Source organism: Sebastes fasciatus, chromosome 2, assembly GCF_043250625.1.
Source record: "Sebastes fasciatus isolate fSebFas1 chromosome 2, fSebFas1.pri, whole genome shotgun sequence".
Classification (NCBI taxonomy): domain Eukaryota; kingdom Metazoa; phylum Chordata; class Actinopteri; order Perciformes; family Sebastidae; genus Sebastes; species Sebastes fasciatus.
The window spans coordinates 10,235,599-10,255,588 of NC_133796.1; the positions used below are offsets into that span (position 1 = coordinate 10,235,599).

The 19,990-nt window shown below is 40.0% G+C and overlaps 1 protein-coding gene across 8 annotated transcripts in view; it reads left to right on the forward strand.

The window, feature by feature from the left end:
• The window catches only part of ntrk3b (neurotrophic tyrosine kinase, receptor, type 3b), a 241,698-nt gene that overhangs the window by 99,092 nt on the left and 122,616 nt on the right, over nt 1–19,990 (forward strand). For all 8 annotated transcript variants that reach the window (XM_074661256.1, XM_074661274.1, XM_074661282.1 and 5 more), the window contains one exon: nt 6,628–6,696. In XM_074661256.1, coding sequence (XP_074517357.1) covers nt 6,628–6,696 — 69 coding nt within the window. The remainder of the gene's footprint in view (nt 1–6,627; nt 6,697–19,990) is intronic.

Sequence of the window (19,990 nt, forward strand, 5' to 3'; positions counted from 1 at the left end):
TTTTCAGCCTGTGACAGAGGCATTGCAATGTTTGGTTGAATATGCATATGAACATACATTCGGTATCACTATGTGCATTCAGGCAGGATACATAGGTTTCAGCTGTACAGAGGATGGTGCATTGAACCGGTGGACAATGAGATGCATAGTTGCAGTGGGTGGGATGAAAAGCATGAAATAAGTTCTGGGTATTATCAGGCAGAAGGCTGGAGTGGTGCTTGAGTAGATTGTGGAGGTTATATATGTGACCTTCCAGCTATAGGACAGTCTCAGGGTTGTATGAAGTTGTTTATTTTGGGAATACCTTTGGTGAGAAGCGGTAAATGCTTTGATGTGTTAGACACTTGATCAACATGATTTGCAGTTTTAAAGCTAGATTGAAGACACTGGTATCATATGAAACTGAAACTAAGGAATCCTTTGGTACCAACCATTTCATACTATCTTGTCGGGAAGGATGCTAAATAACGCTCCAAACTTAGCTAAATTTTGACGAGGAAAAACTGGCATAGCCATTTTCAAATGGGTCCCTTGACCTCTGACCTCAAGATATGTGAATGAAAATGGGTTCTATTGGTACCGACGAGTCTCCCCTTTACAGACATGCCCACTTTATGATAATCACATGCAGTTTGGGGCAAGTCATAGTCAAGTCAGCACACTGACACACTGACAGCTGTTGTTGCTTGTTTGGCTTGAGTTTGCCATGTTATGATTTGAACATATTCGTTATGCTAAATGTAGTACCTGTGAGGGTTTCTGGACAATATTTGTCATTGTTTTTTTGTTGTTAATTGATTTCCAATAATAAATACATACAGTACATGCATTTGCATAAAGCAGCATATTTGCCCACTCCCATGTTGATAAGAGTATTAAATACTTGACAAATCTCCCTTTAAGGTACATCTTGAACAGATAAAAATGTGTGATTAATTTGTGATTAATCACGATTAACTATGGACAATCATGCAATTAATTGTGATTAAATATTTTAATCCAATGACAGACGTAATAAATACAGAATATGTGGCATCATTGAAACTGAATGCTGACATTCAATCTTCTTGGAGAGTGTTTCCAGGTAAAGAAGGACCTTTTCTGGCTGGTTTGGATGAACATAAGCTTGAATGTGAACTTGACTGCAGTCAGTGATGGAGAGAAGCAGAGTGAATGTGTATTTTCATAAAACAGGTTTGGATTGTTTGAACTTTATGTAATACTGTAATTACCATTTGAAGTAATCTAAAACACTGAATTGTACACACTGAACTGGCAGTTTCCTGTTTGAGACAAGAGTTGGCCTAGATCAAAGTGCTTCTATCTTTATATTATTAATGCAACATTATTTCATAAACTGCACATGGATGGCTGCTGTGTATGAGAAAGCTCCTTTCTCTTAAATGTCAGCTTTTCAGGACTGAAGTAAAACAACTTTCTTTTAAGATTGATACCCATGATATTTTAAAGTTAGACATCATATTTTAAAAGGTGTGTTTTTGCAGCTTGGAGTCGTCGACGTTACTCATAACATTAAAGAGACATTTCAGGAAACAAAATGCTGTGAAAATGAACACAGAAAAGGGAAGCAATTAGTTTATGTTGCTGCAGCAAATATTAGCTGCTTCTCCTCGGCTTGACGGATGACGACTAGATTTCACGGCGTCCGTACTGCTGATCCGTTGCGACACCTCGCTCAGTGGCTGTCTGGTTCTCCTCTGCGTGGTCCTGAATGTCAATCTGCAAAGCTCCCCCACACTCAGACAGTAGCTACCAGTGATGCTGCACTAATTAGCCAACCCTCTCGAGTAGCCAAGCCCTCCCAATGGCATCTGTGCCAAACAGAATTATTAAAGAAGGAGGGAGGAGGAGTCGCACATCCTCTGCAGAGGAGCAAACACCCAGGTTCAGTTTAGTATTCACTTCGTCGCCCTCTGGCTGGGGAGCCGACGCCGTCATCAATATTAACACCTAGATACATCCGTCACCGTAACGCATATTTTTTACCCCAACCTAATGAAAATTTCATGTGAACCACACAATTCCTTATTCAAATGAGCACTGTCTGGAGATGATTTGTGGTGGCTCAGTAAGACTGAAAAGCAATTGGATGCTGATGCTGTCTGTTTTACAGTTTAGTCAAAGTGGTGGAGATCTCTCTGTATATGTGTTTGTTGGGTGGGCGGCACATGTCCTTCCAGGCCTGGAAACAGAGCTGCGTAGCTTGTAAATAGATTAATTTTCTACACTGCTAATTTTTAAATTCAATAATCAATGCCCCCACCCCCTTCCACGGCGCTTGGCCTTCCTCACCTCCTGTCTTTTGGCATTCCGTCGGCTTTGATGGCTTATTTGCTGATTTGTTTATATATTTATTAATTCATTTACCCCTCCCAATCCAATTTTAGCTGACATTTCTTGTCGAGATGCGAAGGATGACCTTTGAAAACAGAACACTTCCTGCCAGAGATGTGAACGAGGTCTCACTCTCTGCTCGGAAAACACTAACACTCCACTCCTCTCCTCTTCACTTATCTGTATGCAATGACACAAGGTGTAAAAAAACATTTGCATTTATCACTTAATTTAAAGGCTTATGTCTATTAAAATTTGTATTACTATCTTTTAAGTAGATACGTTTGCTTTTAGAACTAGTGACTAGGGTTGTAACGATCCATCGATATGGATCAATTGAATGATCAACGATCCAATGTCATCGATGCAAAGTGAAAACATGAATACATGTCATCATCTTTAAGATACACCTTTATTTTGAAATTCCCATGGTACGTCTGTTTCAACGTTTCCGTCCAAATACACCTCATTCCTAAACATCCAAACAGTGCTAGGGACTTTAGCTAGCGGCAAATATCGTATTGCTGTTCAAAGAATCAATATAATATTGTATTGTGATGAAACTGGTGATTTACACCCCTTCTAGTAACTAATCTTTATAAACAGATTCTGCATTCACATGTAGAATCTGTAGGCAACGGGACATGAATTTTGGTATCGGAAGCATTCTGGTTTCTATTTGTAGTCCGACTAGTATTAACCAATCACGTTTGAGCAGGTTTTGGTTGAATACAGCTAAACAGTTTGTGTGGAGAGCAAAATAGGTGGAACGTTTTAGCCGAAATGCAGTCTTGGAACCCACCGGCTATCGTCTGACGATGATTTAGCTTTTTATTGGTTTATGATTATCTTATAAACTGGCTACTTTTGAAACAATCCAGTCGTAAACGTCGTCTATCAACTCCGGTCTTGCTATCAAGTTGCTAATCGGACTGTAAACAATGTTCACCCCAGAAATATAGCCCCTTCTTCCAGAGGCTCATCCGTCGTCAGACAGGAAGTTTTTGGGGGGTTCTGAGATTGATTCAGATTGATTAGCCACATTTGTAACTGAAATTTCAGTGTTTCCACGAGCATTTCATAAGAAACTGGCGTAACTGTAAATAACATTTGAATCAAACGAGCATGTAAAGGGTGAATGTATAAAGTTGTGCAATTTAAAGAAAAACAAAACATCATTTTTTTGGAAATAGGCTTATTTGATTTCATCGAAAAAACATCGAACTATTGCTTGTAACGTATCCGGGAGAGTGGTGTAGTTAACATGAATACTAATTAATTTGGCTAGCTAACGTTAGCTGAATAGCGAATAGAAAACCCTGAGGTAACATCACTGAATGAAGGGGAGGCAGATTTTCATCATTTCCATGAGCCTACAGATTAAATAATGTCATAAATTTCAACTTCTATTTTTACAGAGCTCATATAGTAAGATACATATATAGGGTTTGAAGAGCATGGATAACCTGGCAACAGAGGTGAACACATTTAAATTCATTTAATATGACATTTACCTGTACAGTTCAAGTAAATTTACTCCCACATACTGTATGTGTCTGTTCACCAATAACAATGAGTACTGCTTTTGCTAGTTTTGGGATCATTGGTATTGAAGGCTAACCTTGCTAACCTGCTGCTGGTCCGTTGTCCAGAGACCTTCAGGGCACCTTGAGGTGTTTCTAGGAGTCCTGAAGGTCGCTCTGGGGTTCTTTTCCAGAATAGGGAAGAATTTTTTAATTTTTTTGTGATTCGCTCACCAGAAATGATCCAAATTTTGGAGGCTTCGGTGCAATAATGAAACTACTTGTTTAGTAATAAAATGAGCAACAGGAGCTTCAGCTGAGGGTCTGTGGTCCGATGTGTGTCTGTTTGAAGGTCTTACGTCTCTGTTTGGAGGTCTGGTGTCTAATGTATATTGGTAGATCTATTTTAAGGTCTGTCATTTGACGTGTGTCTATTTGGAGATCTGTGGTCTAAATGGGTGTCTATTTTGGGGTGTGTGATTTGACGAAAGCGGCCCTGCTCTACATCACCTAATGAGCTGCTGTTTGCTCGCCCACCTTCTCTCTCTCTCTCTCTCTCTCTCTCTCTCTCTCTATCTCTGTAATGTATTCTTTCAGTGTATAATACAGTTCCTTTGGGACCGCAGGTTTTCTTTGGGAGGTGAAATTTCATGCAGCATCTTCACAGATTCTCACACACACATCCCCTGTATTCAGAGCAGCAGTGCATTTGCACAAGCACACATTTCAAGGTGACAGTATTTAACCAGCGTGTGAGTGACTTCATGCAAACATACCTCTGTGGGTTTTACCTGTGTGTATGTGTGTGTTTGCATGTGCGCGTGTAATTGCATGTGTGCATGTGTGATATCACAGGAAATGAGAAAGACCTGCAACATCCTTAGCTGCCTGTTGCCATGGCGACACTTCTGGTTACAGGAGTATCTAATAGGTCTTCCATACAAATTAACCTGCCATGGAGTAGATGTGGAAATTCTTAAAATACTATAAATATTTACTGCTGTTTGTTTATATACTGCTATATATTGATCCATATTAGCATTTTAATATATTTTTTAATTCATTTCATATTGTTTATAACATTTATTTGATTTATTGTATTTTTGTCTTATTTCTCATTAAGTTTCCTCTACCACACCGTTAACATTTCAGATTCATTATTTTTGTTTGTACACATTCATAGCATGTTATAGTGTGAACGTCTGAGTCACTCGTAATGTTTAATATGCCCACTTGCTCTATTCTGATTGTATCCTGTTTTTCATTGGTATTTGAAATGCCTTGGCATCCCTTATCTCACGCTATATGCCGTATCCTGCATGTGTCACTTCAATTAGTGGCTGAATGGATGCCTCCTGGCTGCCCTTATAGACACTGTGAGGTGTGATATCAGGTGTTGCATTCAAATGTGCAAAGCATGCGAGTCATTAACCGAGTGTTCGGGCAAAACCGTGCACATCAAAAAAAAAAAACGATCAGACAGAACGTCACGCTTTCATTTTTCTCTCATGATGTAAGACATGGATGGACTGCTAATAGGATTTGAGAGTGTACTTGGCTGTGTTAATGCTCTCATGGAGTTGTTATATTTCTTAATAACTGTATAAACAATATGTCTTGTGTTCATATTTAAACTGATTCGAGGTTCTGGTCAAATCACTCGCAAGTCTCTGGCTGTTTGCTATTGAATTTAGTGGCTTCCTGAGCCGGGGGGGTTCCTTAAGTCAATTGAATTATTTGACTTGAAAGCGGTCAACTTTCTTTTATTGAGTTGGCTGAGCCCTGAAGCTCCTCACAGCCAGGCCTGTTTCCCTTTCTTTGTCAATAGTGCTTTGCCTTATTTTCAGCCATGAGTGCAGGCCTGTATATCCCCACTTCCCCTCTTGCTTATTTAATTTGACTTTATTCTATTTAGTTCAATTGAATCTATTTTATTTTACAGAAATTTAGTTTAGTTCATTTTACTTACAGATACACACCACAGGGTTGTGTTAAACACAACGTTGGCAGTTCGATCCCCGGCTCCCGGATCGGGTATCTGTGATAATGGGGCTGATTTATTCAATTCAGTTCTATGATTATATACTTTATACATTATGTTGTGTAATTTTTATTCCTGTTTAAGTTTTGACCTATTTGTTGCTGCATTAAAAAGGGTTACAATTGAATTGTAATTCCTGTTAATTTTTAAGATTTTTACTGAGTGTCTGGTGCACAATTTATTATTTGAATAATAAATAACAGTTCAGTAAATTGATATCTATGTATTTATTTTCTACATTTTGTTTTACAAAGTGAGAGTAGCACTGTTTAAGTCAAGCCTGATATAGAAGAATGATCCCAGTCACTTCCACATAGTGAGGCATACAGCTTGTTAATGAAACATTGGTATCGGATTGGTACTCGGTATCGGCCGATACTGAAAGGTAGCGGTCGAATGTCATGTATGTATGTATGTATGTATGTGACGATAAAAAGTTGACTATAGATATAGGTACACGAAGATGTGAAGTTGGGACAAAGAAACCCAAAGAGGCTGACAAATTAATTTAACTTTGAAAGCAAGAGAGAAAATATAAAAAATGACCCACAGATTTGGTAATTTGGTTTCTGGATCCAAAGGACATCAAAACAAAAAAAGAAGAAATGGTACAGAACAGAACAGAACAGAACAGAACATCAAGCAAGAGACATAAAATGATTCATATAAAATAAATCCATTTAACTTTTACTTTTCTTTCCTCTGCAGAGACCTGTCAAAGAATCCTCTCGCCACTCTGTCATGGCAGCTCTTCCAGCACCTCCAACTCTCCGACCTGTAAGTCTTCTTCCCCCGTCTCATCTCTCTCGTTGGCTTTTGTTTGTACTTTATTAGAGCAATTCATCATCGCTCCCTGCGCACTTTCTGCCTCAATACAAATCGTCTCCTCTGCACGCCATTATAATTCCTGTCTTTGTTGTACAAAACCTCTAATTTGTCTGAGCACATGTAAAAGACTGAACCTATAGGCGGTATAGTGGCGCCGTGATCTTATAAGTCATTTGTTGACTTAATTAAGGCACACAAAGGAGATGTAATGGCCTGGTAGGAGGAGGGAGTCTAACCCCATTTTCTTGTTTGTTATGAATATTTTAGCGATCATTGTGTTTGTGAAATGAGTTTGCTCTTTCACCACCAGGGAGAACATTGCGATGTCAACCCGCTTTGTAATTTACACATCATTACGCCTGTCAGCACTGTCCATCATTTGAACCTTTGCTGTGCTCAGAACACAGCCGCCGCTTCCTACCGCCTCCCGGCATATAAAGCCGAGGTATAGCAGGATGTGATACAGGACTATTTCAAGCAGGCCTCCTTGTTGTGCTATTTTCAGAGGTAGAAGCAGGGCAGGTCCTCTGAGAGCACGGCACAATGCTGATCTGGGGTAGTCCTGCTGCTGTACACCCCAGGCAGCGGAGCAGAGGGAAAGCCCTGCTTACACTGACAGTATAGTTTTGCATTTTTGCCATTTAGCTTGCGCCGTCATGATCCCGAGGAAAAGTTATCTCTCGGAAAAAGCAGGACCCGGCGATATTACAGAAAGCTCATTCTTATCCATCCTGTGTAGGAAGCAATTCACAGCGGACCCCATACCAGCGCTACACAAGTGTCATCTCACTATGGGCCCTCATCAGAGGCAGATGGGCCTCTGAATCCCTCATTGTGCCTGTTATTGGGTTGTGAATTTCATTCTTCACTGGATTGTACAAGTTCTGTACTTTTGTTGTCTTACCAGCTGTCCAATTCTGCTTTTGTAGAAGCTAGTTTGGCCTTAAGCTCCTCTTATTGCTGCTGCCGCTGCAGAGTCTAAGCTTTGTATCCCCGGCTTCCACGTGTACACTATGTTATGTAATTAATTTAGTGTTGGAAAAGGTATTCAGATCTTTTACTTCACAATATCACGCATCATGGTGTGAAAATTCTCCTTTAAATGTTAAATGTAGCTTTAACTTTTTAACTTATATAACTTATTTTCTCAATCACGTTTTTACTATGAGTAACAGCATCCTACATTTAGTGTTGTCACAATACTGACATTTTTTAACTTATATCTTGAAAATATTGATTAATATTGATATTCATTACCATTTTCGATACCACAGGGAAGAATTGACACAACTTTTAGTCATAATGATGTATTGTGAGTCAGATGCCGATCATATGAATCAGTTATTTGTTGACCATTGAATATATTATATAGTGCAGCTATCATTTTATCCAAGAAAAACAAGATCAGGGGCATGATACTGAAGAGTATAAATACTGGAGTTCAGAAGTTAAATGACCTTAGATCCCTAAACAGACTACATCCCATGCAACAAACTAAAATAACTAACGCGGATCCTTCCTTAACCGAATCACCATCGCAGCTCACAGAGCACGATTGCAATCCCATTTCTTCTTAAGCAACCATTTTAGATGCGTACAAATGGTGTCTTTGTTGTTCTACATGAAAAGCAGGGCCGGGGTGATGCCCGTGTTTCCCAGTGAATGCTGATGAGGAGTGAGGGTTTCTGTCTATTCCATTCAGCGTGTTTGGTTAAGAGGTGTCAGCCGGAGTGGCGTGGCGGCACAGACGTGGGCCGAGGCGTTGCGCAAGAAGGAGGCCATGTGGAATCAGGCCTCGCTAATAGGAAATGAGTCACTCTATCATGGGCAGAGCCTGCAACGTGGTCCTGACATCATTACTCTCTTCACTGTCTCTATGTGCTCACCCAAACCATATTAGCTTGGTAAGTGCCAATCATTCAATCGTGCCAAATGAAGCGCGCTCACCGGGTGGCTATTGCCTTTAATTATTAGAATAATACACAATGCGGTATCAATGATAAGTGCCCACCCGTGCTGCTGAACCACACTGATATTATGTAAATAGAGGAAGATCAAACCGGCTGAAATAATTTCCGTTTTATGTGACGAAAGGAGAGCATGGCCCTTTGCCATGACGCTGTCGCTACACCGTGTTATCTCAGTCACTCTAGGCGCTGTTATTGTAATTGTATTTCATGTTTTTTAACAATGAAAGAGCACCAATTTCAAAGCTGCAACACGGTGACAGTGACCTGCGATGAATAAGAAATGTAGAATGTAGTTTTTTTTTAGCCTGGAATTACACTGTAAGCCCTTCAAAATTGTTAAAATAACCATGCTTTTATGGATTAAGTCATTGTATGTTTCATTAAGGTCCATTGTTTTATTACACTGCTACTCTCCAATTGCTTCTGCAACTTTTTGTGAAAAATGAAAATAAAAGAAATGAAAATAAGGCGGGGGGAATGGAAAGCACACTCATGGCACATAGAAATTAGACTTTAATGTCCCCAAAGGGGCAATTTGTGTTACAGCATAGTAAACAATAAACATTATGTAGACACAATTAAAACACAGAGACAACAACAAAAGCCCATGATCATGAGCTTTCAATAAATAAGACGTATTTGGCACATCCCTATGAATTGCATCTATAAGTTAACATAACATCCTCCCAGCCCTATGTTGCACGTCGCCCTACCACAGCTTGTTGAACAAACCAAGCTGCTGCTCGCCGGAAAGTGTATTGTGTCTATTACTAATAAGAAAAGAGGTTAGTTGTACATATCAAACATGCTGATCAAAAAGGTTATACATAAAAGATTAAAAAAAATACTGATGCCCTTCTAAAATCACCATCAAACAACACGTAGTTCCATCAAAGCATTGTGATTGACAAAGTTTTGAATTAAACGCTACATTTCCTGCTTTCAAGTGCTACTTCACACATAATCAATTAGGTGTAAAACACGTTCTAGCATGCTAATAAAAAGAGGTGCGTAACCGTTAAAAAAATATTCATTCAGCTACTTTAACATGAATGCAGGACTTCTTTATTAAAGGGCAGGTCCACCTGTGTCTGTTCTGTTTTTGTTTTTTTCAAATGGAAACGCCCACTCAGCCGTTGCAAAAAGCAGTGACGTTGGTTTCCAAAGTAAGCTATTCAATAAGTTTATGAATAATGTGAACGCTAGCACAAGCTGAGTCAAAGTTAGCTGTGCTAAGTTTGGAAATAACTGAAAGGGTTAGTTCGGGGGTTGTATGTATACTGCTGCGTTCTGCGAGGTAAAATGACGTGTTTTGTGAATGGAGTTTGGTCTGGTCTTGAAGACCGCAATGTAACGGCTTCAGGGACTGTCGGAAAGGGCTGTCTGACGGCGAGGTAAAGCGGCTGTGGACGGGAGCAGCAGAAAAAAATATTTTAGCCACCTAAAAAAAAAATCAACATCAGTGTAAGTGTACACTATATGTAGAATATTTTCACCACTTTACCTCGCCGTCAGACAGCCCTTTCTGACGGGCGACTGAAGCTGTTAGATCATTGTCTTCAAAGCCACCAGACTACATACACAAAAACATTTACCAACATTTTACCTCGAGGAAAACGGGAGTTGCTGGTACACCGCTGCATTGATCAGTTTGTTTGTGTTATTGCGTGACTTTCGGATCCGAACTGACGTGGCGTCTACAGCGGTACATTGCGTAGCTTCTATACAGGTACTCCTGTCTGCTTCTCCAAACTGGGGGGTGTCGACCTGCATCTAAGTTACTGTATGTAACGTTAATATACTGACTATAAGGATGTATGTATTACGTACATGTAGCAGCGTCATCATGCAGAAACCTACGTCAGGTCACGTGGGAATACGTTTTTAGAAGAGCTTGGGAGAATAGCATTTTGACACTAAAACATACATACTTAGAGCAAAATTTGAATGTTGGGATATGAATACATAAGGAACACTGGGAAGCTACAGAATGATATAAAAACCTCCCAAAACTCAGTGCCCAGCCACTGAGTGCGTGGTCCAGTGTTCACTCACTATGTGGTCTTAGGTGAAGCTTTCTATGGTTTCGAGGAGCTGATTCTTGTACCTGATTCCACAATTATAATCAGACTTGGGAACAACAGTCAACCTGTATGACGAGGCAACAGCGAGGAGAAAGAAGTACTTGATATCAGTCATTGTACATTAAGTCTGTTTTTCCCTTATCAGGCACTCCTTATCAAGCCCCGTGAAGTGTCGCTGCAAAACAGTTGCTTTGTTTCGCAGCTTGGTTGCACAGATATTTCACACTCCCTGCAATATCTTAATATCAGTGACAATGACAATGCTATCAGTGAGATCTCAATAATCTCAAGTCTTTTGTGGCTCCTGTGAAAAGGCCCCAACATCACATTGAAGCTTTACAATAGACGTCTGCTGTGTGCTGCCTCTGGATGAGACACAGATAATCGGCTCTGCCTCTTTGTTTGTGTGCCCTTTAGCCAGAGGACCAGAGCTGCTGCAGTGTGGTGAGCAGCCCAGCCAATCACAAACCAGCAGAGAACAGCAGCAGGGGGGAATGGGGCGACTATATGCTAAATGTGCCGCTGTGGCTTCTAGGGTGATATTATTTGAAGCAAAGTTAGCGGCAGTCATCGGTACCAGCGTCTTCGAGGAAGCTCATTCTGCCTGGCCCTTCCAAAAGAGGAAAATATTCTCCTCCTTTAGCAACTGAAGCGATCCGCCTGAGGCAATGTGCATCCCGAATCCCTTTATTCCGTTAGCGCTCCTTTAATCCCTGCTGTCTGGGAAGCAGGGGCCGACGTAAAGTCAAACATTTACGCCTCTCAGAGCAAAATGAATTTTTCTTTGAATATGGATGAAATACGAATATATCAAACCTGTTATCTTCTGATATGACTGCAAGTGGATTAGGATGAACATTACATTTCCAAGGGCTTCATGACAGGTAAATTACTAAATTTCAACTTTCATTTTATTAGGATCCAATTGCTCCCAGGACAAAATTTAACTGAAATTACATGACCTTTACACTGAATCTTCAAAAACATCAAAGACTGATTTGCAAGAGGGAAAGGGAATATTAAAATGTTAAATGCAGTAGAAGAGACTGGATTGGGAGTAGCAGTGGCCTAGACATTGCAGAGGTCACTATCTTGAAACCCAGACTATGTAGAAGAAACCTTAGAAACAGCAGCCAACTACAAGTACAAATGCGAATACAAGGCCTTTCCCTTTAAAGTCCACATGAAACAGAAGTTAGAGCATCTCTAACTGCTGTACTGAGACGTATCTCACAGTGAAACAGAATATTTGAGCGATGTACAGTTACAAGAGGGATTTAAATCAAATGATTCACATTTGATATGGACACTAAAAAGTGGGCGAGCTTGGAGTTTAGCTTTATACCGGAGTTAGGAGCTACAGAGCAGAGTACTCTTGGCGCCACACACACACACGCTTCCCTCACCAGTTGTTAGATCAGGCGTAAGATAGGGGATAGATGAAAGGGAAAATTTGCCAATTTTCAACCGACCGTGTGCTAACGTTCACTGCATGTACTGCTGCGCTGCAGTGATATACAGTCAGTTGAAAATCGGTAAAGCTTCCCTCGAATGAGATTAGACCTCAGCCATATTGTTTTGGAAATGGTGTCCACTGGTATCCAAAAACACATCTCTTCTTGTCTCTCTCCATATTGCTCTCTTAGCTACTTCGATCAAAGAACGTACATCGATTCGATCAACAAATGATTGGCTAGTGAGTCGCCCAAAGTCTCATTTGATTGGATGAATTTTTGTAACACCCCCGAGTGATCAAACATTTGAAACGAGAAAAGACAGAGATTTTGATGTAAAAAAATACTGATACTGATTTTTTTACATATTTTCATATAACAAGAGGTAAATGAACCACAGGGACACAGGATTAAAACATGTATGGAACATGTATTTTTCATTTCACAGGGACTTTAAAAGCAACTAGTGCAGTGCCTTTTTGGAACGCTTGGCTCCCGGTATTACTACTTGCAGCGTTGTTGGGGGGCATGCCCGTTCAAAGCGCGTGCCCATTTGGAGCACATGGCCGCTTGGAACGCGTGCCCGATTGGAGCAGTTCGATTGCTTGGCCCAGAGAGTGCTGCTTGCAGCGTTGTCGAGAACCACACTTTTTTAGTAAAATAATTGGTAAAAAAAAAAAAGATAACTCACCATAATACTCCCTTTCACTTGAATTGTGGAGGGCTTTAGACATGCACAACACATAGAAGTAGAGACTATATATTATGGCATGAATGGGATGTAATCAGCCGTAAAGTACGGCCTTCCATCATGTACAAGCAGCAGTGGATGGCATTATGGTTAAGAATCACCCATTATTCTAACCTAGCTCACGCTCTGCCTTAATCACATTAGAAATTGTATTTTGATGTATGGTTGATATATCCTTAATCTTCTACTTTCTACCTCTTGATATGATTACTATTGAGTGTGTTAAAGGAACAGTGTGTAACAATTAGGGGGATGTATTATCAGAAATGGAATATAATATTAATAAGTATGTTTTCTTTAGTGTATAATCACCCGATAATAAGAATCGTTGTGTTTTCGTTACCACAGAATGAGACGTTTATATCTACATAGGGAGCGGGTCCTCACTCCACGGAGTCCACCATGTTGCACCGCCATGTTTCTACAGTAGCCCAGAACGGACAAACCAAACACTGTTAACTTTTCCTGCTTGGGCCAGAGTCGATAACGTTACTCCATCTGTCGCCGCCACTCTGTCTCTCTTGCTTCACCACTCACCTCCCACATACACACACACTCTACGCACTGGCTTGGCTCCAAATGGCTCTAGAGAGGGCCATTTGCATTTTCGCATCGTCCAACACGCTTGGCACACGGGGGAGGCTTCAGTTGGTTGCAATCTCCTCACCTCACCGCTAGATACTGCCAGATCCTACACACTGCACCTTTAAGATACTCTTTATGCTCTAGATACATCTATGTGGATTCGGAAAATGTAACTAAAGCCACAAACATTTCTCTGTGTATTTGTGATAAGATATTGCCTCAGCAGGCAAAAAAACATATCACCATATCTGTGCCTCTGTCTGCCAGCTTTGCATTGGCGTGAAAGTAGAGCCTTCCCCTGCGATATGGCAACAAAGCAGCTTTTGAGTAGTTACTCTTTTCGAGAGCTACTTGCTGCCCTATTGGGCTTAACAGGCTCATAGAGGATGACTGGTTTGTATTTTGTTTTAAAAGGTATGCTAAACTTAATTATAGTGTGACAAAATACACATTACAAAAGCAGTAAAGTCACAACTATCCCTCAAATACAATGAAAATTGTTCATGACATGATGTCAGATTATAAATAGATAGTACACATATCAATCATCCATCCATCCTGAATATACAATACAAATACACGCGTATAGGTCCTCTAAAAACATCAATCCTCTAAAAATAGCCACCAAAAGTAAGTAAGTGACTGAAGTGTCCCTGCTAAAAATCTTTGACTCTGAAGAAGAAATTGCCTGAAGCTCCCGCTCACTTTGTCCAATTTTCCTACCTGGAGCCTTCGCTGACCTGACCCGGGTGTCCCCTCTCCTCTACATGATTGCAGTGCAGGTGGTGTTGTCGATAAGCCAAAATCAGGTCTGGCTCCTCAGACAAATACAGCCATAAAAAAAAGAAAGAGGAGAAGAAAAAAAAGTCAGACGGTGAGAGAGCCTGCAGGGACGCTGACTGGCCAAGTGGCTGCAACCTTACAGAAAAGCAATGATGGGACAAAACGGTGATTTATTTATTTGCAGCAGACTGCTTTATCCATGACACAAGCAGAAGATACAGCGTGAGAATGATGGAGCGGGTCCAGCGACAGCCAGGAGTGTGGTGAAGCAATGATACACACTTAGCGCGGTGTGGTAAAAGCAACTGTTTAGCAAATTTAGCAGGATCAGGGGGAAAACGCTTATGTTGTAAAAGCTCTTGCTGACGAGAAGAGTATTAAATTTGACATCGGTTGTGTCAACTCTCCGCTTTTTCCACATTTATTCCCCCTGATTGATTTATACTATTCTTTCTCAAACCTCTAATCTCTCCAACTCCTGCTGTACAATGAAAACCGAACATAATTTGACACTGCTGACAGAAGAAGAGCAACTTCGCAGCAGTGATTTAGCAAACAGGCAGTAAAAAATGAGACCAGTTCATGGCTACATCTAGTTATTCAGCCTATTGCCTTTGAATAGATGTCAGACTGTCAATCAGCTGCTTTAAGACTCTTGAAGCCAATCTGATGGCGTGACAGCTAGATTATCTCTTTTCCACGTTATAATAATAATAATAACTACTGGCCTCACTTTTTGATTGACAAGTGATCTATGGGAAGGGCCGTTCGGAAACACAACATTAATGAGTGCTTTGCATCAAAGATGGAGACAAAAAATAGATTATGATTAAAAACAGGCGACAAAATACAATTCAATATACCATCAAATAGAAAGAGTTGAGTGTACGATAAGCACCGCCCTTAGTTACTGCTGCTACGCCTGTCAATCTTTCCTCCACTACAGCACATACCGTATATAGTTTACAATGAGAATGGTGGCAGATTTACCACTCGAAATTAAGGGATTTTTTCAAACAATGGGTCTTCGATTTCACACAAAAGCAAACAAAAGCAGGCCTCTCATTTCTAGCCAAAGACTGTGGATTTTGTCAGCTGAAATGATGACTAGCTAGTGCAAACTAATGCTAATGCTTAAACTTTGCAAGTTGGTTGATAATTCTGCTTCTAGATGACTTTTTCTTTTAAAAGAAGAAGCCTGTAAAAGGGTCTTTAAATATGCACATGATGGCTACATACATGATTAAATGCTAAAAGACTAAGGCATGTGTGGTCTGACCCGTCATTAAACGAAAGTGACAGGACTTAACACTACTACAGGCAAGAAGCTTTACACTGTGTCTATATTGATGCGTCTCAGAGAGCTTCTGTAAATGGAAGAGCAGAGTATACACCGATCAGCCATAACATTAGGACAGCATGCACAACCTGACCAGTCTACGGCTACGCAGCTCCATAGGCAACAAACTACGATGCAATGTGTGTTCACTTTTTCAGCAATTTGAGCTACTGTAGCTTTTCTATTGGATCGGACAACAGGGACCCGCCTTCGCTCCCCACGTGCATCAGGGATCCTTGGGTCTGACCCTGTCGCCGGTTCACCGGCTTTCCTCAATACACACCAACTTATTTTTCTAACTCAAAATGTGAGGCATGGCGCTTGTTTTCAAGTAGGTCCTGTATAATATTATGACATTTTCGGTGTGGCGTTTTGTAGCTGACAATCTTAATTAAGTTTCATACATGACACAGCAGCCGTTTGGGTTTTGTCATGCATCTACTCGTGCAATTACGATACTGGTGCTGTGAGCAGCAAAATAAGACTTGTTATACAAGGCAAACTGCAATGAATTCTCACATGTTGCATACCTAATGAAGCAATATTACATTGCACATCATTTGATTTAGTCATGTGCAAAAATGCGTGTGTAGTCTTCCTAAAATAAATTACAATGGGTTCCTAGTTAGAAGAAGATGATTTTTCAGTATATCTTACAAAATGTGGAGTCATTTGACTATCGGCTGCATTATTTTGAAAGAAACTAGATAATATGAATTTGCTTCCGCTGTAAATACACATGGTAGTGAATAGAAAATTCCCTCTTTGGTTAGCTGAAAATCCCAATGGATTTCTGTTCAGAATGCCCTTGACTGTTATAAAGGTAATTCTACTGTACAGTTTTGGAGAAAATTAAAGGAAAAGTCACATCAAAGTCAAAATTTATTGTAAGACATAGAATATATCTTCATATTTGAACTCTCGTGAAAAAAAAAAAAGATTAAGAGGTTTTCTGAAATCCCAAAGGAACCCTGTTCAGAATGACATTGAGAATAACAACATAAAATCTGAAGAAATTTTACTGTACAGTGTTGGAGAAAATTAAAGGGAAAGTCACTTTCAAAGTCAAAAAATACCACTGACCTTGGCTTTTGAATGAGTTACTGTCCTGAACGTCACCCCACATGACACAGTTAGCTAATGAAATACTCCTTAATAAAAGAAATAAAGCTGGTTTATTCAGGGACAGATTCACAGATACATTGTTTCTTATTAACATGTGGATGTTGTAGTAGAAGTGACTAACAATGTGACGAGCAGAGCATCTAGAGCAACTAACTACACTTCTATCTGCTGAATTACCACAAAGCCAGGCATCACAGGAAATACAACGAACAGTCACACCCAAGATCAGTAGCCTCGTGGTAAATAAGGCGATTTATTAAACACACAGGATTTAAAAACCTGAAATAATTCCCCGACAACAGCATAAGGAGAGGAAGCAGTGCATTCAAGCTGAGATCAAAGCGCGCGAGCAACAATGCGGTATATAGCTTATCGTTGCCTGTGATCCACGGCTCCTCAGCCAAAGCACCTGTGTGTATATTTCCCAGAAAAACAGCCTCCGGTGGTGATCATTACCTCTCCTCTGGAGTAGCGGGGTGGATCGTTAGCCAGCTTCAAGGAAACATCATGCTGTTAGCTCTCTGGATCTGGGGTCACACTGCTGTTTGCTTTTGTTCTTTTCAAAGTCTAATCTGCTCTCCTCCAGACATTTATCAACCTCCAGCTGTCAGTTTGCTGTTTTATTCTTCTTCTTTTGTTTGTCTTGTAGCCGGTGGAAGTGTAAAATCACAACGGTGTTACTGTAGTATATAGACTGGGCACACATTTGAAACGAAGGGTTGCAAGGTTTTTTATTTAAGTGCTATTTTCAGCTTTTTTCTGTATCTGTGCAGCTGCATGTTGGCCCTGATCAGCTCTGCCCAGAGGGATAGTGGGTAATGTATGGAGGTGGTGGTTCTTATTAACAATTAACATAATTACAGTATAAAGGGGGGAAATCCTGGGCCGCCTTGCTCTGGTGAGCTTTAATCCCTTGTGGTTCAACTTGCTCAGCATTAAATGAAAACCTTTAACGGGAGAATTCTCTTCCGCACCGGCACGGAGGGAGGGAGCTACCTGTCTGTAGACTGAACCCCTCTGTGCTATACAGCGGAGGTTTTAAAAACTGGCATGGCCATTTTCAAAGGGGTCCCTTGACCTCTGACCTCAAGATATGTGAATGAAAATGGGCTCTATGTGTACCCACGAGTCTCCCCTTTACAGACATGCCCACTTTATGATAATCACATGCCGTTTGGGGCAAGACATAGTCATCACACTGACAGCTGTTGTTGCCTGTTGAGCTGCAGTTTGCCATGTTATGATTTGAGCATATTGTTTATGCTAAATGCAGTACCTGTGAGGGTTTCTGGACAATATTTGTCATTGTTTTGTGTTGTTAATTGACTTCTAATAATAAATATATACATACATTTGCATAAAGCAAGCATATTTGCCCTCTCCCATGTTGACAAGAGTATTAAATACATGAAAAATCTCCCTTTAACGTACATTATGAACAGATAAAAATGTGTTATTCATTTAAATATTTTAATCGATTGACAGCCCTAATAAATATATAAAAAACACCAATGACCAACAATAAAATAAGAAATAAAACATCTATATAGAAGTCAAGTGTTCTGTAAGTACTAAACAATACTAAAAACTAGTTAGTTAATTAATTAGGCTGATTCCAGCATTTTTAGACTCAATATATCTATATATATTTAAATTTGATTAATTTTAGGCCAACAAAATTAATAAAGATTTATGAGAGATTCTCTATCTCTCCATCACACTTCCAACTTTTACTCCAACTGTTAGTGTGGAGAGGCCTTTGAAACCATTTGGACCTTCATGTTGGGAAATAAAATGGTAATGCTTGATACCTCGGGTCAAAATGCTGCTTCCCATTTTAAATGGGAAATCGTAATTTCCGAGTTCCCAGTCGGAAATTCTAACTGGAAGGCCCCCTGAAGTCGGATTTCCGACTCGGAAATTTCGGACGAAGCTCACCAACACCAACTTCAAAATCCAAGATGGCTGCTCAGCAGTGAAAAAGCTGTAGTAATATACTGTTTATTAGCACTTTTGTTTCATTTGTGTCTCATTAAATCAGTCGTACACACAGTACTGTACAACTTCTATCTGTGTGCATGTTACCTACATGATACGGTGCTTGTATGCACAAAATACAGGTGTAATGTAACGCGCGTTGTTATTAACTGGCATTGCTAACCTGGAGCTAACCCCATTAAGTTTTCCGACTTGTTCGGGAACGCGGTCAACTCAGGTGTGACGTCGTTCCCAGCATAATTTCCAAAAGAAAAGAGAAAAGAAATGTACGAGAGCAGAGACGGTTATTATAGCTAGAGTTGTCTACATTCTGCCTGAGATAATAGCTGAAAAATAGTCATGCTAATGGGCTGTGTGACCCGTTCTAAAGAAAATATCTGTGCTGCATTTGTTTAAATTTCCTCCATTCAAAAATACCATTAAGTTTCTTTTCATCTTGGATGGAAACATTCATCAGAAAAGAAAAACGCTTTTCTTGCCTAATGAAGGTTCTGTAATCAAAGCACAAATTGCTGCAATTGAAGACACAAAGGCACAATGAATATGTTCTCCCTTAGATTTTATCTTAATGGTTGTTTTTCCTACATAATATACTGAAATAAAAGCACACGCAGAAGAGTAGATGTGCAATTTATTTGAGTTATAGATTTTGACTTTAATCATTTGTATTGGCATGAAAGGTAAAAAAAACTAAATCCAAAACTGTTTGCAATCAGAGTGCATCTGTACAGAATAAGAGATAAGATAATAAGATTATTTTTTTGCAGGTATTAAAGAGATAAGGATGTATATTATTGGATAGTATTGTGTACCTTCCTTGTTAGCTCAATGAGTCTGCTGCCATATAGTGATGTGCTCTAACTACAGTATCAGATCCAGTGAGCACCTGATAGTAAGCGAGATCCACCTGCGGAAATCTATTCTCATTACTTTATAAGGTATGGTGGATGTACCGCATACATTATTCATGCTTTCTGCAATATCATATTGACCTCTGTCAAGGACGTTTGGACAGGCATTCATCTTGACAAAATTGGCCAATCACAGCCTCCAAATTGGACATATGCAAAATGCAGAGGTGGCGTACAATGTAGAATAATGTGACTCTCCCACTGCACACTGCTGTGAGGATGAAATGTATGCACAGAAGAGCC